The 23,562-nt window shown below is 36.4% G+C and overlaps 1 protein-coding gene across 5 annotated transcripts in view; it reads right to left on the reverse strand.

Moving 5' to 3' along the window:
- Positions 1-21,852, reverse strand: part of MMS22L (MMS22 like, DNA repair protein) — a 124,588-nt gene extending 102,736 nt beyond the window's left edge. For 2 of the 5 annotated variants that reach the window (XM_070556706.1, XM_070556704.1), the window contains exons 1-9: positions 21,636-21,782; positions 20,887-21,065; positions 19,728-19,853; positions 18,198-18,247; positions 7,464-7,551; positions 7,191-7,368; positions 4,162-4,252; positions 2,381-2,511; positions 785-898 (exon numbers count right to left, since the gene is read on the reverse strand). In XM_070556706.1, coding sequence (XP_070412807.1) covers positions 785-898; positions 2,381-2,511; positions 4,162-4,252; positions 7,191-7,368; positions 7,464-7,551; positions 18,198-18,247; positions 19,728-19,853; positions 20,887-21,050 — 942 coding nt within the window. In that variant the 5' untranslated portion in view covers positions 21,051-21,065; positions 21,636-21,782. Of the gene's footprint in view, positions 1-784; positions 899-2,380; positions 2,512-4,161; positions 4,253-5,622; positions 5,643-7,190; positions 7,369-7,463; positions 7,552-18,197; positions 18,248-19,727; positions 19,854-20,886; positions 21,066-21,635 lie in introns of those variants that run through there. The other 3 variants (XM_008515934.2, XM_070556705.1, XM_070556707.1) reach the window with 3 other exon arrangements.
- Positions 21,853-23,562: the final 1,710 nt, after the last annotated feature.

Genomic DNA, 23,562 nt, shown 5'->3' on the forward strand with positions numbered 1-23,562 from the left:
TTACTCAAAAATAAGTAAAAATACATTAAATTTATACTTAGTAAATTTACTACTAAAATAATAACTCAAAATACATATAGTACTGTGAACCTGCAAATACAGAGCTGTTATTAAAATTAGATAGCAGCACCCAAATCCCAAATTGTGGAAAATTGGGAATTTCAAAAACCCATGAAAAGTCAAAAGTACTTTCACATATAACATCAATCATTTTAAGTATCATTTCACAATGAATTGTTTGTACTTACTGCTGCCTATGGATATTTCTCTTTTTCTACTAATCCACAACATTTGAAATAAAATAGAGCCCCATTCTGAAGACTTGGCTCAAAATGAGGTCAAAGAAAATTTCCCATCTTCCCTTTTGCACTTTTTTTCCTCGAGCCTTGAAATAAGATACTGTACAACTGATTAATAGAAATCTATGTTTTATTTCTCCCCAAATCTAAATCTGACACATTTCCTGACTAAAATGTTTTATGGATTACTAGAAGATTTTAAATATTTTAGACTAAAAGATTCTTGATAGAACAAAAAAAGAACTTGAGAAAATAAGAGAGCCAAATCTTACCCTTCTGCTAGATGTTTTATATTAACAATTTAGGGTTAAAAATATAGTTACAGGGTTAAAAATATTTAGTACTCAAATAATGCTCTGTTTGGCGGTGGTGGTTGTCTCACTATAAAGAAAGAAACTCTGTAAGACTTTTCTTGGCCAAAACCACTATGTAAATTCAATATAAGAGCTAATAACAATAACTAAAACATCAATTTTACAACTTACTTCTGAGAGAGACCATTTACTTCTGTGATCTAGAAGATGAATGAGTAGAACCCACAATTCTTTAATGCATGCACACGGGCAATGGTGACGAATTAATGCTTCAGAAGGCCCAACCTGTAGAAAAGAACCAAAACGAGTTACTTAGAGCAGAACGTTACATGCCACATATTTCCCCCAAATGTTGTAAAAGAATGATTTAGATGACTTAAATTTAGCTCAATTAATCAAATTGTTTACAAAAATGCGCCATTTCATGAACTTTAAAATAAATTCCCATTTTAAAACCAAAAGTACAGAATGAATTTTATTTTCAACTTTTAAAAAAAAGCTCTGCTTTAATCATGTAGTCCAATGGTCAGCAAACTTCTCTTGTAAAGGCCTAAACAGTAAATATTTGAGGTGCTATTGGCAATATAGTCTTTGTCACAACTACTCAGCTCTGCTAGTGTTGTGCAACACCAGCTGTAGACAATAGGAAAAAAAAGGATAGGGCTATGACCCAGTGAAATTTTATTTGCAAAAACAGGCAGTGTGCTAGATTGGGCCTCAGGGTCATGGTTTCCTAACCTTGATCTAATCCATCAGCCACAATGAAAAGACTTCTAACAAAAAGGTTAGAAAACAAATTTTGATTCACTGTAAAGCAAGACTAAAAATTGTTATAAGTCAGAATAAATATAATTATTATGGATTTATAAAGGCTAAGCAATTTTAGGTTAAGCATTTTTGTAACAAATATACTATTAATGGCCTTAAAAAAGGCAGAGAATATGCACTATATTTGCAAATACAGCTAGACTTCTGAAATTCATAATGTAGTCATTATTTCACATATATTATATAAACATTTCTAACATAATACACAGTAAAAGATAACTGTCAAGATATTACTACACAATATCTGGTTAATTCACTAATTACGTTAATTGTAAACATATAGACTAGATTTAAAAGATATTGATAACAAATACATAAAACACAATCTAAATTCTAAAAAATTATAAATTCTTATTTCCTATAAGATTAATAATATAACCTGAAATAAGTGATAATAATCTACAAATTTCCATTACATGAAAATGAATGTGCACTATATAGCACCTTTAAATCACTGTTTGCATTAAACACTCAACAATAAACACAATTTAGTAAAAACACAGTTTCCCTCATGCTTCTACACCTTTTATGCAAATAAGCAAACAAACTCTCCCTTTAAATTTGTCAACTAACTTCAGTTAAGCACTCATTTATTTTATTATGTAACAACCATACAACAGATTATTAAAGGGCTGGCCTCTCCTATTTGAACCCTAGTTAAATTTCCACTCATTATCATAAACATTCTATTTATTTACTTTTGACAAGACGGAAAGGCTATTAAAAAAAAAACAGCTGTAAAACACTAATTCCAGCCTGTTCTAAATGTTTAAAGCAAATTCTTTTCCCATTCAACTCCCAGATAATAGTAAATATAAAATTAGGAGAATTAACAAGTAAACCACTTTAGAATAAATGCTTACAGATAAAACCACATGTATTAAAGACTGACTACTGCCATTAAGTAGCAAAAATACAAATAAACACTTCAGGCATTACCTTGTCATACCTGTTGAGTGACAGGCTTATTAAATCACAAAGGAGATTTTCACAATGTTCTTCAAATAGGCTGACATTGGTTAAATTGTCACCTGCCAGGTTCACAAACTGATGACTGTATACAACTTGTTCTAAAAATATAATAAAATAAATTCTATTTAAAATTACAGTAGATTTTCCTAATTCAGAAAGAAAAAAGTGACTGTATACTTTCAGATTAATTTATACAAAACTGTTACATATACAGTCAAAAGTAAATTTTTTGCAAATAAAAGTTAAATTTGAGGACAACTCCTTTCTTATATGAGCAGGGATAAACATTACCTAAAAAAAGTTTTCAACCTTTCCATGTACTATTGAATAATTTCCCTTTTCTTACCGTGGCCATCTTTGTAAAGTAACAATGCAACGTTAATTAAGAGAAAAAAGTAAAATCGAGGAAATACCAGAAAATCTTCACCAACCTTTCTAACCAATAAAGCCTTTAAGACATTATTCTTTTAATAAACACTAATAAACTAACCACGTACAACTATTTTGTGGTGCGAAATAGAGCAAACCAAGGTAACAGATACCAAAATTTGCACGTATATCAGAGTATGTCCACCTGAGTATTGCTCTAAGGAAATATTTGAAACACAGTCCACATGAGAGGAAATTATATATTTGTGTACATCTTTGTATGTTTGTGTGTATGTATATATATATATGTGTGTACACAAACACATACAAATATGTATTTTTGTATTTATTAATTCACTGAAAAACAGGTATTGAGGTAATGGGTATCTTTATAAGATAAATAACTAATAATTTACTTTATAACTAAATATTATTTACAGAATATTGCCAAATGGATAATGGAACCTAAAGATGCCAAAGGGAAGAACAAGAAATAAATAGGCAAATATGAAATAAGGAATTACTAGCCATAATACATATAAATTCCTATTAATTAATTAAATAAAAGCAGGAAAATTTGCAAAAGATAATGAACAAGTAATTAATAAAGCAAATATAAGAAGACAATGAAATTAGGCAAAGATGTTCGACTTCACTGGAAATCAGGAAATTTCAAAAATAGAGATTCAGTATCATTTTTCACGTTATTTGGCAAAGAATAAAAAAATGGACAATATCCACTAATGGCAAGAGGTTGAGGCAAAGGCACACTCACAGCGTATATAAATTGGGGAAACTTACTGTAAGCGACAGAGCAGTGTATATAATATTAAAACTGCACTGCGCCACTCCAATTCTAAGAACCTATTCTACTGAATAACTTGTACAAGTATTCAAGGATGTATATATACACAAGGATGTTCAGTGAAATATTATTTGTAATATTAAAAAAACCCAGAAATAACTGAAATATTAAAAAGTGGGCTTGGCTAAATAAACCATGGCAGATCCATAACATACAGCTCTTAAATGAATAAAGTAGAACTATATGTACTAACATGAACAGATCTCTCAAAAACTGTTAAATGAAACACAACACAGGATAATATGATGATACCATCTGTCATTAGAAAGAAAAACAGAAATCCTACTTATGAGTTTCTATACATGAATACTGATAGTAAGTAAGTATGGAAAGATAAATGGACTAAGCTATTCCCAGTAGTTATCCTTGGAAAAAAGGAATAAGACTTTCACTTCTTACTTTGGTTACTACTTGCTTTAAAAAAAAAAAAAAAAAATCAGCATTTATTGTGTAATTTTAAGAAACAATAACAGTTTGGATTTAAAAGACATGAATCAGAAATCCATAAACTTACTCAATTTTTCACCAAGCATGTGAAGAATTTCCAGCACCAGCCAATGGATATCTAAGTGGAGATGTAATAAATGCCATGATGGTGGAAATAGCTGTGAAAGACATTATCAACTGTGACTGAGAATTCATATTACTTTACTAGGTACTTTATAGCATGTAACAACATTCTTCCATAAGCACAAGGATAAAGAACCAATTAACCTACTACTACTCAAAAGCTCAGAGAAAACCTTTGTCTTGTTCATTAGAGGATTCTTTCACTGGAGATTTTTGAAAGCAGGATATATTTTCATCTAATGGTTTAAGACAGACCCCACATCCGTGCTGCTGAATAGACTTGTACAGTAAAGATCCCTTCCAACCAACCTCTGATTCTACCTCAGATGCAAGGCAGTAAAAGAATTTTTTTAAACGACTTATTTTCATGATTTTGTTTTAGACTTCAGCTAGCAAATACGTTTTTAAATGTAATGAGTACCCAGGAACTCCTACAAAATATTTTAACAGGAGAACTTTAGACTGTCATTAAACATCGCTGTCATGCCCATTAAGAAACTGAAGTTAAGAGTGATATAGAAATTTACCTCTCAAGTCACGCATTAGGATTCAAATCTAATTCTATCTGATTCAAAAGCCAATGCTCTTAAGTACTGTGCTAAAGTAGGTTATCAATAACTTTCTTCTAGTCAACATTTAGTATCACTGTAAAAATAAGTACAATGTTACACGTGTTCTATTAAGACAGCTAGGAAGAACGATGGAGAGGGGACTTGCTTTATCAACTATGTAAATAAAATAAAATGCTAGACTAATAAAACAGTATTGGCTCAGGAATAGATAATAAACAGCAAAAATAGGGAAGAGAGAAGTGGATAAATTGGATATCTCAAATCAGTGGGGAAAGCATCGATCATTCAACAAAAGACAGGATTATTAACTCATTTATTTGCAAGAAACTAAAGTTAGAATGCCCACTTCACAGTATTATGTTTTAAAAGAAGATGAATTAAAACGATAAATGTAAAAAACAAGTATGTTTGTAACAAGAGCAGAAGAATGATACAAAGGAAAAAATTAACAAAATAACTATATAAAAATCTTAAACCATCTACCTAGCAAGTCAGCTTAACTGCTGAAAAAGACAAGATAAATGGATGAAAATATTTGCAACATATAATACCCAACAAATAATATCTCTAATAAAAAAATTCCTAAAAAATAATAAAAAGACAGATGCTCAACTGAAAATATCAAATAAATCAATAATTTTCATATATAAGATGAGTAAAATAGAAATATATAGCGGCCAGCCCCGGGGCATAGTGGTTAAGTTCACGCACTCTGCTTTGGTGGCCCAGGGTTCCCTGGTTCAGATCCAGGGTACAAACCTACACAAGCTCATCAACCCATGCTGTGGCAGTGTCCCACATACAAAACAGAGGAAGAGTGGCAGAGATGTTACCTCAGGGACAACCCTCCTCAAGCAAACTGAGGAAGACTGGCAACAGACGTTAGTTCGGGGCCAATCTTCTTCACCATAAAAAAAAAAGAAAGAAAGAAATACAAGAAGTCTTGAAAGATGCTTTTGATTTTATGTTTTTGCTGTTGTTTCAAAATGGTATTTTAATGTATGATGTTTTTTGCTTACATGTTGAAGACTACATTCCCCTGCTTTTAAAAATTTAGTCTTCTGATCTTCAAATAAACCATCTTTTCAAGTATGCCTAATTAAAAAGTTATGAGAGGCAAAACCTACCTTAATGACCCTTGCACACATTCTTTATTTCTGCTGCTAGAAAAATTAATTTTTATTTTCTTAAGCACTTGATGGATATCCAGAAAATAAAAACCAGTCCAATTTATAGAGACGTTTGGTACAACATCTCTCTCCTTACAAACTACCCATGAATCTTTACTGACATGATTAAAAGTAATATATATTTGTTTTCCATGGATTGGATGCACTAACCCATGAATTCAGTTGGAACTCTATTTAATTTTATTTTTACATATATTGATCCCTGATAAGAAGAGTAAATTTTTGTTGCTAAATTTCACAGAAATACATAAACATTTAATTGTACCTTATATTTTGGCAAAGACATGTTTGTAAAAACTGAGTGTTGTTCAATTTGGTGAAATCAAATAGAATGGAAGAGGTTAAGAGTTGAGGGAATGAGGAATTATAACTTGTCATTCACAGAAGCTCACATTTCCCTAGGAAGAATCTGTTAATTACATCCATAAGCTGGGTCATGCTAACAATACGAATTTCTTTTTTTGTGTCTGTGAGGAAGATTAGCCCTGAGCTAACACCTGCACCAATCTTCCTCTACTTGTATGTGGGATGCCTCCACAGCATGGCTGAGTGGAGTAGGTCCACACCCAGGATCCGAACCTGTGAACCCAGGCCACCGAAGCAGAGCGCACAGAACTTTAACCACTCAGCAACAGGGCTGGCCTCCAATATGAATTTTTAAAAACCAAATTTCAGAGGGAACGATTATCACAGGTTGAAAAAAAGGGCATAGTCAATCTTAATCACATTCTGAAAAGTTCTCAAGTCAGAACAGATATAATGATGCGGTTTTGGAAGAGTAACTTTATAAGTGATCTTCTTGAATCTTACCATAATATAAGCTAGGGTTTGCCCAAACCTTTATCAATGGCAAAGATACAAATTTTAGAAAATAAAGGTTATTTTATTGGTTTTCAAAATTTTAAACATTTACACTGTTAAAAACCGGAATACAGAATAGCTATCATTGATTCAGTATATACTATGTTTAGGCATTTATACATTTTAATTTACTAATTCTCCCAATAACTGTAGGAAGCTATACCAATTTTACAGATGAGGAGACAGGCAAGAGCCACTTGCCCAAAGGAGGAATAAAAAGAGGAGCCAGAATTTCAACTCAGGCAGTCTGGTTTCAGAGCACTCTTGACTAATTTCCATTGTTCTTGAATAAATATTCTGTATGGGGAGAAAAAACTGATAATTTAAAAATTGAATGAAACAAGTCAAACCTTAATCTGGTTTTGATTTACAAATACTCCTGGATTAATACTGGGAAGTTCAGATAGATGTCCAATATACAAGAGTAATCCTTGAAGCTCGTCAACCAACACAGAGGGAAGTTGAGCCTCCAAAGCCTCGTAGGGATGGACAGGAACATGACTCTCAGCATTCCGTACTTTCAGGTACCTAAAAAATGATTAGATACAATAAACAACCAAAGTCTGGATGAATATGCACTCAGAAATTCATGCGGTAATCAAAATATTCATCTGACATCCTACCTGAAGATGAAAACTTTAATATAATGAAGAAATGTTACACACTGTTGCCTAATACTGTCTGCTTTGCAGTGTAGGGTTGATATCTTCCCTAAAACCAAAATAGACATCGTTAATCAGAGCTTAAATAATTAACCAGTGAGCAGTTACGAAAAAGTTTTGTAAGCCATAAAAGCAGCAATTCTCTCTTCTTTGTTTTCACTGATTCCTATATGGTTCTTGCCATCCTCCCAAAAATGCTCTTATTAAGGTCACCAGTGAAATCCACGTTGTCCAACGTACTGGACACTACTTGTCCTCCAGTAACTTGCCCTTGCAGTAGCACTGGCTACTCCTGGCTTCACTGACACCACATACTGCCAGTCTTCTTTCTTTCTCACGTGTCCTTTCTCCTACCTCTCCTCTAGTCGCTCCTCCTCCTCAATTCTACTAAGAATACTGGGGGCCCTACATCACTCAGTCCTGAGTCCTCCCCTCTCCTGACATCTCTTCCTACATGTGTGATCTCATCAGTTTCTTTATCTTTAAATGATGATAACTCCAAATGGTTTACCTATATTCCAGACCTCTCCTTTGCACTCCAAGCCCTTACATGCTGCCATGTTTTCTCCACCCAATATATGGGGCCAACAATTGCTTGTATGTTATTCTTGATTCTTCCATTTCCTTCAAACTCATATCTAATCCATCAGAGCCCTATTAAGTTTATGACCAAAATATACCTTTGAACTATCCATTTTCCTTATAATCTCTCTTTTTCATTGAAGTATAGTTGACACACAATACATTCATTTCAGGTATACAACATAGTGATCTGATACTTTATACATTACGAAATGATCATCATGATATGTCTAGTTAGCATCTCTCACCATTCAAAGTTATTACAATATTATTGACTATATTCCCTATACTATACATTACATCCCCATGACTAATTTCTTTTATGACTGAAAGTTTGTTCCTTATACTCCCCTTCACCTCTCACCTCCCTCTCCCTCGGCCATCCTCCCACCTCCCTCCTCTCTGGAAACCATCAGTTTGTTCTCTGTATCTATGAATCTGTTTCTGTTTTGTTTTGTTTATTCATTTGTTTGTTTTTTTAGATTCCACACATAAGTGAAATCATATGGTATGTCTTTCTCAGTCTGACTTATTTCGCATAGCATAATATTCTCTAGGTCCATCCATGTTGTCACAAATTGCAAGATTTCATTCTTTGTATGGCTGAATAATATTCCATTGTGTCTGTATATCTATATCTATATATATAGATATACGCCACAATTTCTTTATCCAGTCATCTATCAATGGACACTTAGGTTGCTTCCATATCTTGGCTACTGTAAATAATGCTACAACGCACATAAGGGTGTATATATCTTTTCGAGTTAGTGTTTTCATTTTCTTCGGATATATACTCAGGAATGGAAATGCTAGATCATATGGTAGTTCTATTTTTAATTTTTTGAGGAACCTCCATATTGTTTTCTATAGTGGCTGTACCAGTTTACAATCCCACCATGAGTCCACAAGGGTTCCCTTTTCTCTACATTCCCTCCAACACTTGTTATTTCCTGTCTTTTTTGATAATAGACATTCTGACAGATGTGAGGTGATATCTTACTGTGGTTTTGATTTGCATTTCCCTAATAATTAGTGATGTTAAACATCTTTTCATGTGCCTGTTGGTCATCTGTATATCTTCTTCAGAAAAGTCTATTCAGATCCTCTGCCCATTTCTTAATTGGGTTGTTTGGGTTTTTTTTTTTATATTGAGTTATATGAGCTCTTTATACAGTTTAGATATTAACCCCTTATCAGATATATTATTTGCAAATATCTTCTCCCACTCAGTAGGTTACCTTTTCCTTTTGTTGATGGTTTCCTTTGCTGTGCAACAGCTTTTTAGTTTGATGTAGTCCCATTTATTTTTGCTCTAGTTGTCCTTGCCTGAGGAGACATATCCAAAAAAATATTGCTAAGATCCATGTTAAAAAGTTTACTGCCTATGTTTTCTTCTGGGAGTTCTATGGTTTCAGATCGAACATTTAAGTCTTTAATCCATTTTATTTTTGTACATGGTATAAGAAAGCGGTCCAGTTTCATTCTTTTGCATGTAGCTATCCAGTTTTCCCAAAACCATTCACTGAAGAGATTGCCTTTTTCCTGTTGTATATTCTTGCCTTCTGTGTCACAGGTTAGTTGACAAACACGGGTTTATTTCTGGGCTCTCTATTTTGTTCCAATGATCTATATTTCTGATTTTATGCCAGTACCATACTGATTTGCATACTATAACTTTGTAGTAGTTTGAAATCAAGAAGCATGATACCTCCAGCTTTGTTCTTCTTTCTCAAGATTGCTCTGGCTATCTGAGGTCTTTTGTGGTTCCACACAAATTTTAAGATTATTTGTTCTAGTTCTGTGAAAAATGCCATTGGTATTTTGATGGGATTGCAGTGAATCTGTAGACTGCTTTGAGTAGTATGAACATTTTACCAATATTAATTCTTCAAGTCCATGAGCATGGATCTTTTCATTTATTTGTCATCTTCAATTTCTTTCGTTAATGTCTTATAGTTTTCAGACTCCTGGTCTTTCACCTCCTCAGTTAGGCTTATTCCTAGGCATTTTATTCTTTTTTATGTAATTTTAAATGAGATTGTTTTCTTAATTTCTGTTTCTGATAGTTCATTACTAATGTATAGAAGTGCAACAGATTTATGCATATTAATTTTGTACCCTGCAACTTTACTGAATTCATTTTTTATTTCTAAGTTTTTTGGTAGATTCTTTAAGTTTTTTTAAATATAGTATCACGTCATCTACAAATAAAGACAATTTTACTTCTTCCTTTCCAATTTGGATTCCTGTTATTTCTTTTTCTCACCTAACTGCTGTGGCTAGGATTTCCAATGCTTTGTTGAATAAAAGCGGCAAGAATGGGCATCCTCATCCTGATCCTAGAGGAAAAGCTTTCAACTTCTCACTGTTTCGTATGATGTTAGCTATGGGTTTGTCATATAGGCCTTTATTATGTTGAGGTACATTCCCTCTATAACCACTTTGTTGAGAGTTTTTATTATAAATGAATGTTGGATTTTGTCAAATGCTTTTTTTGCATCCATTGAGATGATCAGATAATTCTTATCTTTCGTTTTATTAATGTGATATATCATACTGATTGATTTGCAGATGTTGAACCATCCTTGTATCTCGGGAATGAATCCCACTTGATCAGGGTGTATAATCCTTTCAATGTATTGTCGGATTTGGTTTGTTAATATTTTGCTTAGGATTTTTGCATCTAGGTTCATCAGGGATACTGACCTATAATTTTATTTTTTTGTAGTGTCTTTGTTTCATTTTAGTATCAGGGTAATGCTGGCCTCATAAACTGAGTTTTGAAGATTGTGCTCCTCTTCAATTGTTTGGAATAATTTGAGAAGGATAGGGATTAACTCTTCTTTAAATGTTTGGTGGAATTCACCTGTGAAGACTTTTGGTCTTGGACTTTTGTTTGTTGGGAGTTTTTTGATTACAGATTCAGTATCATTGCTAGTAATCAGTCAATTCAAATTTTCTATTTCTTCAGGATTCAGTTTTTGAAGACTGTATGTGTATAGGAATTTATCCATTTATTCTGGGTTGTCCAATTTGTTAGCATATAATTGTTCATAGTAGTCTCTTATGATTCTTTGTATTTCTGTGCTACCAGTTGTAACTTCTCCTCTGTCCTTTCTAATTTTATTTATTTGGACCCTCTTTTTTTCTTGAGAAGTCTGGCTAAAGATTTATCAATTTTGCCTGTCTTTTCAAGGACCCAGCTTAGTTTCACTGATCTTTTCTATTGAAAAGTTCTTTTTCTGATTCTTTTAGGTGTAAAATTAAGATTTATTTGGGATCTTCCTTGTTTCCTGAGGTAGGCCTGTACAGCTATGAACTTCCCTCTCAGAACTGCTTTTGCTGCATCCTATAGATTTTGCAACACTGTGTTTCCATTATCAGTTGTCTCAAGGTATTTTTTAATTTCCTCTTTGACTCATTGGTTGTTTAATAACATCTTGTTTTGTCTTCACATAATTGTTTTTTCTCCAGTTTTCTTTTTTAAATTGATTTCTAGTGTCATACTGCTGTGGTCAGAAAAGATCCTTGATATGATTTCAATCTTCTTAAATTTACTGAGACTTGTTTTGTGACCTATCATGTGGTCTATGTTGGAGAATGTTCCATGTGCACTTGAAAAAAATGTGGTATGTTAAAGGTCCCTACTATTATTGTATTGCTTTCAGTGTCTCCCTTTAGGTCCATTAATATTCATTATATATATTGGTGCTCCTATGTTGGGTGCATATATTTATAAATATTATATCTTCTTGCTGGCCTGACCCCTTTATCATTATGTAGTGCCCTTCTTCATTTCTTATTACAGTCTTTGTTTTAAAATCTATTTTGTCTGATACAAGCATATCTACACCTGCTTTGTTTTTGTTTAAATTTGCATGGAATATCTCTTTCCATTCCTTCACTTCCAGTCTGCGTGTGCCCTCACTTCTGTAGTGAGTCTCTTGTAGGCAGCATATAAACGGTTCTTGGGTTTTTATCCATTCAGCCACTGTCTGTCTTTTGATTGGTGAATTTAGTCCACTTATATTTAAAGTAATTATTGATGGGTATGTACATATTGCCATCTTGTTAATTGTTTTCCAGCTGTTTTTGTAGTTCCTCTCTGTTCCTTTCTTCTTTTCTTGCTTTCTTCCCTATGGTTTGATGACTTTCTTTGGTGTTATGTTTAGATTCCTCTCTCATTTTCTTTTGTGCATTTACCATAAATTTTCTCTTTGCAGTTACTGTGAGGTTCATACAGTCTCTTTTAAGTTGATAGTAACTTAAATATGAACACCTTCCAAAGTTTTACCATTTTTACTCCCCGCTCTCCATTTCATATTTTTGATGACACACTTTACATCTTTTTAGTTTAGGCATCACTTTATTAATTACTGTAATATTAGTTAACGTTACCACTTTTGTCTTTTGACCTTCAAAATTGCTGTATAAGTAAATGATCCACTATCTTTATTAAAAATTTAACTTTTCCAGTGAGATTATTATTTCTTATGTTTTCTTATCATTAATTAGTGTCTTTTCAGTTTAGAGAAGTCCTTTTAACACTTCTTGTAAGGCAGGTTAAGTACTGATGAACTCCTTTAGATTTTGCTTAGCTAGGAAACTTTTAATTTCTCCTTCAATTCTAGTTGATAATCTTGCCAGGGAGAGAATTCTTGCTTGGAAATTTTTTCCTTTCAGCACTTTGAATATGTCATGCCATTCCCTTCTGGCCTATAAAGTTTCTGCTGAAAAACATCTGCTGATGGTCTTTTGGGGTTTCCTTTGTATGTAGTAAAACTGTTTTCTCTAACTGCTTTTAAGTTTCTCTCTTTATCCTTAACTTGTACCATTTTAATGATAATCTGTCTTAGTGTGGTTCTCTTTGGGTTCATCTTATTTGGAACTCTCTCAATTTCCTGGACCTGAGTGTCTATTTCCTTTGTCAGATTAGTGAAGTTTTCAACCATTATTTCTTCAAATACTTTTTCTGGCCCTTCCTCTCTCTCTTTTCCTTCTAAGATCTCTATAATGCAAATGTTACTCCATTTGATGCAGTCCCAGAGGTCACAAGGTATCTCACTTTTTAAAATTCTTTTTTCATTTTGCTACTCTGGGCGAGATTTATTGCTTTGTCTTCTAGCTTGCTGATTCATGTACCTACTTCATCCATCCTGCTGTTGAAGCCCTGCAGAGTGTTTTCTATTTGGCACTTTGTTGTATTTTCTATCTCTTTGTTGAAGTTCTCACCGTGTTTATCCAGTATTCTCTTGAGGTTGGTCAGCACCTTTATGACCATTACTTTAAACTCTATCAGATAGATTGCTTACCTTCATTTTATTAAGGGCTTTTTCTAGAGATTTGTCTTGTTCTTTGGTCCAGAACATATTCCTATATCTTTTCATTTTGTCTGACTCTCTGTGTCTGTCTATATGTATTAGGCTAAACAGCTATCTCTCACAGTCTTGAAGGAGTAGTCTTGTGTAGATGATCCATGGGGCCCAGAAGCACAATCTCCCTGGCCCACAGGAACAAGTGCTCAAGGGGCATCCCTTGTGTGAACCACATGCCCCTACCAGCTGTGGCGGTGCTGTGGCTGTGGCACAGTGAGGGCAGGGTGTGATAGGCTTACCTGTCCCAGTTGTGGTGCAGCTGCTCTGCCGGGTGGCAGGGCACAGAGCAAACCCACTGAAGGAGGTCACCAACAATGGCGCCCACCAGCTCTGTCAACAGCAAGTTAGAACAAGGTTGCAAAACTGGCTCCCACCAGTGTTTCTGTCCCTGGAGAAAGTCACTGTAGGTTCCTACCTCTCTGGCAGCCACTTTAGGATTAATAAGTGGGTCTCCCTCACTTATGGTCTAGGTACTTTCCAAACTGTTGCTTTTCCACTGGATCTCAGGGTAAGTGGGTGCACATGAGCCCTTTAAGAGCAGGTTCTCCATTCCCTAGAGTTCTATGTTTCCCCTAGACTTAATCCCTGGTTATTTTCAAAACCAGACATTTTGGGGACTCATCCTTCTGATGCCAGATCCAAGCGTCAGAGTGGCACAGTCCTTTCACATCTTGAGGGAAAGTTTCATATTTTTGGTGTCCCTGTCCATTTTGGGGATACCATGCCTGGGGTGGGGTCCTGGGCAAGACCGAGTCTCTGCCTCTCCTACCCTTCTTGATGCATCTCTTTTATCTTTTATTGTAGAAGCACTGCTTATTCAGTTCGCAGATCCGTTTCAGAAGAAATATATTCCATATGCAGTTGTAAATTTGTGGTGTCTGTGAGAGGAGATGAGTTCAAGGTCTTCCTATGCTGCCATTTTGAATCCCCTCTTCCTATAATCTCTTGATTTATTGCAACAGGGCTCCTAACAGGTCTTCTCAGATCCTTGTTTGCCCCTCTATAATCTAAGTACAAAACTGCTTTAAAAATATATCAATTTCTGTTCCTTCTAAATCAAAATCCATGAAAAGATAGCTACTGTATTTAGAATGAAATCAAAACTTCTTATAATGATTTATAAGGACCCAAATGACTTACTAATAGTGCCTGTCTTTCTCCCAACTTCCAGTCATGCCATCTTTCCCTCACTTTAACATTTACATCAGTAAAAATTATCTGGGTGGTTATTATGTACAAAACAGTGATAACTACTATAGTGAAAATGAGTAAGAGACAATCACTAAACAAAAGCAAAGAAAATGTGATCAGAATTACAGGCAACAAATTCTCATCCATATTAAACATACAGCAAAACTTATTTCTAAATTTAAATTCAAATGAGCAAACATGGCCACTCCTTTGGCAAAACCAACAGGAGTATCAATGTAAAGATACTGTGCAAATATGTAAATATTAAATAGTGCAGTGCATTTTTATAGCTTAATTATATTTCACCTACAAAAGTCATGTGACCCCCAGTTTCACACTTCTCAGTCCCTAAAGGCATTACTCTCATAAAAACTGCTGTGAATGCCTGCATCCAGCCAACATGGAGTAAAAGGATTAGATTTAGCCACCTCCCACCTTAAACTAAAAAACTAGGAAAACAACATAAAACAAGTGTTCAGGCATTGGACACAAGACAACACAGGACTGCTATCCCAGAGAGAAGATAAGTCCCAAGACTGCATCAGCTTCGCACCTAGATAGTTTCCATGCTGCAGCACAGAGAGAGAGAACCCAGAGTCCAAATCACTGTGTTGAGAAGACACAAGATCTCAGTTTAGAGTGGTCTAAATTTGCAGGGCAAAAGTGCCAAAGAAGAAAAAAGCTACAGAAAAAAGAGCTCTGGAAATGGACAGAGGATCCCCACTGAGTCCTGGCTGAATATCGATCTGTTCAAGCACGAGAAAAAATTACCAGAGGCCAGGGGAAAACACAAGAAAACAATTCTCCACAAGGCTTACACAGGCCAGGAAACAGTTCAAGTTCCCACCAGCAAGAATGAAAAAAAGTCATAATACACCAGAAAGAATCCTCAGAAGCCTAACTAGAGCTAAATTAACATTAGATTAAAGGCTACTTTTTAAAAGTCCTAACAAAATTTAAAAGAAGCCTCAAAAAGATCCAATGGATTACAAGTACTCAATGGCAAGCCAAAACAAAATTCAACACTAGTTATAGGAGTACAAGAAAATCCGGAAAGCAGCAATGTAAAATCTATAATGTCCATCACACAATAAAAAATTACTAGAGGTTGAAAGAAGCAGAAAAATATATCACAGAATTAGGAGGAAAAAAATCAATCAATAAGAACAGACCCAGAAATGAGAACAATGAAAGAATCCACAGTCAAAGAAGTTAAGAACAGCGGTTATACACACACTCCAGGTGTTCAAGATGGATGAAAAAAAGAACAGAAATGGAGAATTTAAGGAAATCCAAATGATATGTCTAGGGACAATAAAATACAGTATCTGAGAATTAGGTAACACCAACAGCTATGTTTAAGAACAGGTTCAGCAAAACATACATTATTAAATGTTATTTTGCCTCAACTAGAAAGCAATCTGAGGAATATAATGAATATGAAAACAAGAACCATACGCACTTCAGTAAGTGACCCCACATTAGGGGTTTTCTGGGGAAGGTTGAGGGCCAAGGCTAGCCATGTGAGTTCATTAACAGAGCCCTGACAAAGGAGCATGGCAGGGGTGAGCTGATCTAGGGATAACCCTTAATATTGCTAACATATCCAACAAACCTATCATTAAAAGTTTTTTAAAGCCACAAAAACTGCCAAAATGTCAGTGTAACAAACAAACATTTCAACAAACAGTCCACTGTAGTGGATTTAGGTCACTAAGTGCTTTTCAAGGAACGATTTTGTATAATAAACGCCTTCCATGCACCAAATTTAATTAAGTTATTCTATACAGTAAAAGTATTTTTGCTGTTCCCAACTATAATACTTTAGAGGCTCCCCAGGGGTTTCAAAATGAAATTCTGACTCTTTGGCATGGTTTACAAAGGTAATTGCAATCTCCTCCCTTCCAAATTCATCACTCCCACACACACTCTGATCCAATCAAACACAATTACTATTTACTTCCTGCTCTCTGAACTTTAATGTTTTTACACACCTCAGTGTCTTTTTCTATATGGTTGTTTCTACCTGGAACTCTTCCTGTCCCCAAAACTTTCCCAGAATCTTTTGCCTAGCTAATTTCTCTTTATCCTTGAAGACTCCAATGTGGCGTCACTCCATGATGGGCACATAAACAGATGAAGCCCTTGGCTCCCGCAACAGCCTGCACATGCCTCTGTCACCACACTTTTCCATGTACCATGCTGACCAAGCGTGCATGTCTATCTGTCCGACTCACAGCCAGCTCTTCAGCAGCATATTTTTCCACTCTGATCCATCAGCGCCTTACACAGCACCTGGCGTGAAGCAGGGACTCAGGTGATAATAAGACAATACTACTCAACATTTACTGAGCACAGACTGAGAAAACAAATAAAACGGCCCTGACAGCTGATGGCTAACAGCTAGGCCATGATGTTCCCTACTGAAATTAAACAGCTTCCGTAAAATATACAAAATAATCAGGCAGGGCCACTCCATGATTATGGTGAAACAAGACAAAAACAAATCCTCTCTGTAATCATGTCTGAAGAGAGAAACAAGGCACTATGCAATCACACACACACAAAAATACAAAAACAGAACATCCCCTTCCGGCTAACATGACTATTGCTTCTTTACTAATTAGAACTCTCTCTAGCATCCCTTTGTCCCACCTACTAGATTAAAATTAACATACTCAATCATCAACATGCACCTGCTTAACAACATTCAATCCGGAATAAAGTCCTATCCCCCTTAAACTCCATCCAAATTAGCCAGCACAAGCCCAAATCCCATCACAAGCCCCTCCCTCCTCCCCGCTTACTGAGAAGCCCCACCTGTTCCTCATGATGTGTATTTCCTCCTTGCTTCTGTAATCTACTAAATCTTTCTTTGACCAAAGGTGTGTCAGGTGATCTTTAGCTGCTGGGTATCACTAACAAGAGACACCAGGCTAAGCACCTAATTTGCATTATGTCATTTAACTCTCACAAGAAGTCAGTGAGGCGGGAACTAGTACCTGGTGTGAGATCTACAATTAGCTAGGGTTGGAACTCAGGCTGACCACAGGGCCATGATTCTAAATACTACACTGCACCAACACTGCTGGAAAGGAGAAGCAGTTAGCCTGCACTAAACCACAATGCCCCGCAATTCCCTTCACTATCTTAACTATACCAATCCTCAAAGAATCAGTAGTCCACTAAATGTCACAAACAGAAAGCAGAAAAGCAGAGCAAGAAGACAACAAAGTCTGGCACTTTCTATTTCAAAGTTCTCCGTCCCACTCCCCACCCCCAAAGCAAGTTACTAATTCACTTCAGAGATGTTTAGCCTTAAATAAATTTTACCTACAGATTTGGCAAAATACTATAAAGCTCAATCACAACAAAATTCAAGTGTCCTACTTTTTCTGAACATTAAATACACTGTATACTTAACTTCTGACCTAATACTTTCTCCACGATGATATGATATCCCAATTATGCATCAAAGACCCATGTGTAATTTACTGTAATAGAGCACCATTCCTTTTTGCCATTAAACACACTTAAAACTTACCAAAATCACAGCTGGCCTGTAATAAGGTTTCCAAGTTGTACAGTTGTTGCCTAATTTAAAAAACGTAAGGTGAGAGTTAATTTTAGAATAGTTTAAAGCACGTAACAATTACATAAATAATGTTTCCAAATCTATTACAGAGCTTCAATGATTCCCATTAGTGAATGATGTTTAATACTTCGTGAATGTTTATTACAGGGTCAGCTTCAGGTAGTGAAGACTGAGAGAAGATAAAACATGCCTTTGACTGACCTTTCACAAATAACCTATTAAAAGTTGCATATCTCAGAAACTATATCAAATATCATAGATTTCACTATCAATGAGATACTGTTTATATCTTTAAGAATTTTAAAATACTTATATAAAACATCCTAGGTTAACAGTTACCTAATGAAATGCTAAATTGTATCATATAATAATACAATAGGAGTTCAGAAAAGAAACTGAATTATACAGACTAGAGTTATTAGGGAAAGCTATATTTATGATGTTCCACTTTCATTCCTGAAAGTAATCTTATCTTGCCATTCTTCCTAGTTGCCTTTCAACTCCTAGAAGATTGACCCACATCCAAGACCCATGTCCTGGATAAAGACTCAACTCATTCTGTAATGTTTAGGATTACAGAGAATCACTCACTCAGCCTATTCTCCCAATAAAACATATAACATGGTACAGACACAGTGATGTCTCTTCACAAGGTCTCCACCCTTCCATTTCCATTTAAATATACCTATATACACTCTGATGTATTTTTGGATAATAATTTGCCTTCAATAACTGACTCCATTTCAAAAATCATCTAAAAGCTGAATAGGGACTGGTTTTTAAATGATAATGAATTATTTCAATTTTGTTAATTGTGATAATGAGATAGTGTTTATGTTAAAAAAAGTTCCTATTTTTAAGAAACACATACTGAAATATTTAGGGGTGAGATGACATGATGCCTAGAATTTGCTTAAAGACACTTAAGGCAAAAAAAAGAGGGGAAGGGTCAGATGAAGGAAATGTGATAAAACCTTGAGGGAGAGTATGTGAAGGATCATTATACTATTCTCTCTACCTTTGTGTATGTCTGAAAGTTTTCATTAAAATTTTTTAATGTTGTCCAAATTAGTCATATTAATTAATCATATTTCAATTGCAGTCTGAAACATGCATTCGGAAAGCCTGAGTTCATGTGCTAAAAATCACTGAAAGACTATAGCTATCAAGCAACAAAAGTATTTTAGCTTTCTTCCAAAATTATACTACAGTTTAAAGCCTTAAAAATTGTCTTTAATACATGATGTCAAATACAGAAGAATATTCTGAGAAAGAATAAATATTCACTTAAAAACACTCATTAAAATCATTACTCCATCAAACATTACTGCTTGATTGTTGTTACTGATAAGATAATCAAGTGAGCAACATGCACAACTCTACTGGTACTTTTGTAATATCAGTATTAGAAACCATTCAGCAATGTAACTTACAAAACTGAACAGTATCTACACTCAAATGCAGTTAAAAAAAACATACCTGAATAAATGAAAGAGCACTCTAGACGAATTCACTAATGCTGTTTCAGTAACCCACTGAATGCCAAATATTTCCACTGTATCCTCTTCAAAATTAGTTGGTAAAGGATCAAGATTCAAAATTAATCTGAAATGCAAACTCTGATTTAGTCTCATAAAAAGAGTGCTAAATCCCATACTGAGAGAATGTCTTTTTTGACATTATGTGAATCCATATTATACATGGCATGCCAACAATGAGGTTATAAAGTCAGGATATGCCGTAGTATCATGTTACATATTCAGGAATACTACAGCTAGATTGTATTAAAAATTCAGTCCTATCTAGTGATTAAAAAAACAATAACTAAAGAGCAATGTAACTTAAAGGAAAAACATGAAAAGGAGTCTGGGAACATACTTTTGCCTGTCTTCAATAGTGGTCTTCAGTTGTAGAATTTCATCCTTTGAGGGGACATTTAACTTTAAAATAGCTAGAAGTTATTCTGTGTAATCCCTTTTAACATCTCAAACAAGGTACAACTATAAAATCAACAAAAATGGTTTCCATTATGACTGAAATTGGTTCAGCAAGTATTCCCAAAATATTTCAGCAACAGCAGTTTTACTACAATATGTGTACATCTGCCCAAGGCAAGAACTTTGAAGAATACCATTCCTGTGGACTTACACAATCTGGGGCATTTATTAGAAAGTTTCCAAAAAAAAGTAAATCTGTAAGACTTCTATATGTGTAGACACAGAGAATTAGAAGAAACTTGGGCAACAAAAAATGTGTCTTACTTAAGAATTACTGAGAAGCTCCGGAATATTATTTCATGTTTTGGAAGGAAATATTTCAAAAAGCTCAGGTAGTTCAGAATTCACTTTAAGTAAAAGGGAAGTTAGTGGCCAGCTCCCTCCCCGAAAACTGAAGTAGCAGTGAGGTAAGAGGACATCACGTAGCACGGAAGTTCCTCATATCCAAAACCCTTTTAGGTACGTCGTAAGCAGGAAACCAGTAACAGAGCTAAAAGCTTGCATCCGTATAATACACCAAGCCGATTTACAAAAACATGGCTTGAACATCAAAGTTTGACTGAAATCTTAATTAAATAACGTTCCTAACAAACTGAAGAAAAATCTGATGAGGGAAAAAGCAAGTCTGAGTTTTTACCTACCGCTTAAGGGCTCCGCTGGAAAGGTAGGACTCTCCAGAAAAATGTTTTCCTCCTCCTCTGTCGTCAAAAGCACAAGAAAAGCAAGGAGGTTTGCACCATTCTGTCCCCAGCTCTAATTCCAAGCTGTCGGTCAGGAACGTCGACGCAGCAGAACAGTCATCCATTGTTTAATTCATGTCCTGAAATGTTTGGGGTTCATTAGAATTGTCATTAAGGGCTCCAAATAAGTTGTGATGCGATCCCTGGAAGTGAGGCGGGCCGAGAGCATGGGGTGACCTCATAAAGTTCCCAAAACGTTCCCCAGCACAAAGAAAATAACCGGGAAGCCAAATCTCAACAACTCCCCTCCACCGACTCCCTGAGATCGAGGCTGCCAGAACTCAGACGGAATGCATCCCCGACAGGCTGCGGCAGAAACTTAAAATTCCTCCTAGGTCGGAGCCTGCAGGCCGGGACAGGGTGAAGAGGAAAAGATGTCTGCAGGACAGATCCAGCTACAACTCCCGAGCCCGCCTCGACCTGTGCCCTCGGCTCCATTACTGAACCGCACCGAGCCGGCAGGGTCTTGGAAAGCTCCCTTGCAGACTCGGGGCGGGATCAGGAGGGCCCGGCGCCATCCCCACTCCCTCCCAGCCGGGGGTCAAGCCCCGGCAGGTCCGCACAGGGCAGCAGCCGGCGCGGGGCGGGCACAGGGCGAGAGAAGTCGGCGTCTTGTGCACCGAGCACCCCTTGTTTGGTGCACGTCGTACCTGCTCACACTTTCAGTCCCCGACATCCGCCCAGGGGGTCTTGACCAAGCCCCGGAGTCCGTGGGGTTCGGAGTCCGAACCATGCAAAATTCCCGCCACGGCGCGCCCGCGCTCAGGAAGGGCGGGGCTACGGCGCGGCCCGCCCCCGGAGGTCCGCTCGCGAAGTCTCCACAGGAATCGCCCGCGCTCTGCGAGTTCTCGCGAGAGTCTGCCGGCCAGGAGCGCGGCGCGCGATACGCCTTTTCTTTCTTTCTGTCTGTTTTGGAGCTTTAATTGGTGCGTCCGGCCGGAAGGCGGGGCCTCGATGGGAAACAAAACTGATACGGAGGCTGAGGTGAGCAAGGCCTAGGGACAGCGGGGTTATCCTCGGGCAGAGCTTGAGGAAAGAGCCCTGGTCCTGTGAGTCCCGAGCGGGTGTCTCCTTCACACCCAGAGCCGCGCCATCCCCTCTTCTTCTGGCGCTGGTGCTGGCCACTCTTGTTGAGAGCGAGGATGCCTATTGTTCATCCAGGCAATTGCAAAAATGAGGCTAATCCGGTGTATGGAAACACTGAGTAGGTCAGATGGTTTTGGCTTTCGGTAGAAGACTGTTGCTCCTCTTTTTTGCAACACTTCTGGACGGGTTTAAGTCCCCTAAACCTGGACGCTTTTGTAAAGTATAGCCTATTCTCAGCTTTTTCATCTTTTGTAAATTTTTCAAAAAAATCTACTCCTCAAAAGATCTTTCGATCTAAATCGGAGGTAACACATTTCAGCATATCACTGTCTTCAGATTCAAGAAAAACATGAGAATTTCTCATTCTAATGCCCTGCCGTAGAATTTTAAGCATTCGCCATTGTCCATTCCTCCGCAATACCGTTTGTCCTGCGTTTAACTCCTGTATAGGGAACCTATCATAATTCCTCTGTTTAAAACCAAATACCGCACATTTTCTGACAAATGAGATGAAGTGGGAAAAAAACACAATACGATCTCTATTCCGACTGCAACCTAGGGCTGCTGTGGTGAGCGCTATGTCTGCAGCTCCTGTACCATGAGACCTGATGCTTAACGAGGGACCACTGCAGCTCATTTCTGGTCCATGGGGAGTCTAGCATGTCACATAGTATCATCTACAACAATCCCTAAGAAACAGTGCCTAGGTATGAGAATTTGGGGCGCTGGCAATGTGTTTAAGAGTTAACAGATAGTCATTATTTCTTCTTCCTCTAATGAAAACATCCAAATAGACCCCTTTTTGCTTTTTCAAGTGCCTGATGTTGAGTGATGAACTTGGTTGAACCAGTGAGTAGGATGGGAAGAACCAAATAATTTCTACATAAATAATTTAAGCTAGTACTACAGCACATGTTATATCAGTAAGAATCCCCAGCAGTTAACAAATGGCATACTGAAGAGAGATTATTAAAGGGTGCTTAGTGAAAGGGCTGTTTACAAAGATGTGGACAGGGTTACCAGAAAACAAAAAGTGATGGTGAAGCACCCAGAACTAATCATAGAGTTATTATCACCCTTAGGCCTGAGGGGTAGGGGGAAAGAGAGATTACCAGAGCCCAAGGAGACTTATTACTGTAGGAGACAGCCACCTGCCTGATAGTCACCTATGGTGCCTTCATAGAGGAACATAGCCACTACCAACCTGCAGCCCAGCAGGGAGGAGCTGGAAGGATTAAGTACCCAAACATCTTTTCTTCCATACTCCGGTGTCCAGCTAGTGTCTCTCATTGGCCAAAATCAATTTAAAAACAGAGAGCAAGAGTGCAATCTATAAAAGTCAAGGCTGAAAAAGAATAAAGAGTGAATCTGGCAGAAGGGTCAGTTTTATCAAGAAGGCATAACAATACTAAATGTGTATATATCAAAAAACAGAGTTTCACTGTACTCAATAAAGTGAAAAATACTATTATAGGAGAAATACTCAAATCA

The sequence above is a fragment of the Equus przewalskii genome, chromosome 9 (assembly GCF_037783145.1).
Source record: "Equus przewalskii isolate Varuska chromosome 9, EquPr2, whole genome shotgun sequence".
Taxonomy (NCBI): domain Eukaryota; kingdom Metazoa; phylum Chordata; class Mammalia; order Perissodactyla; family Equidae; genus Equus; species Equus przewalskii.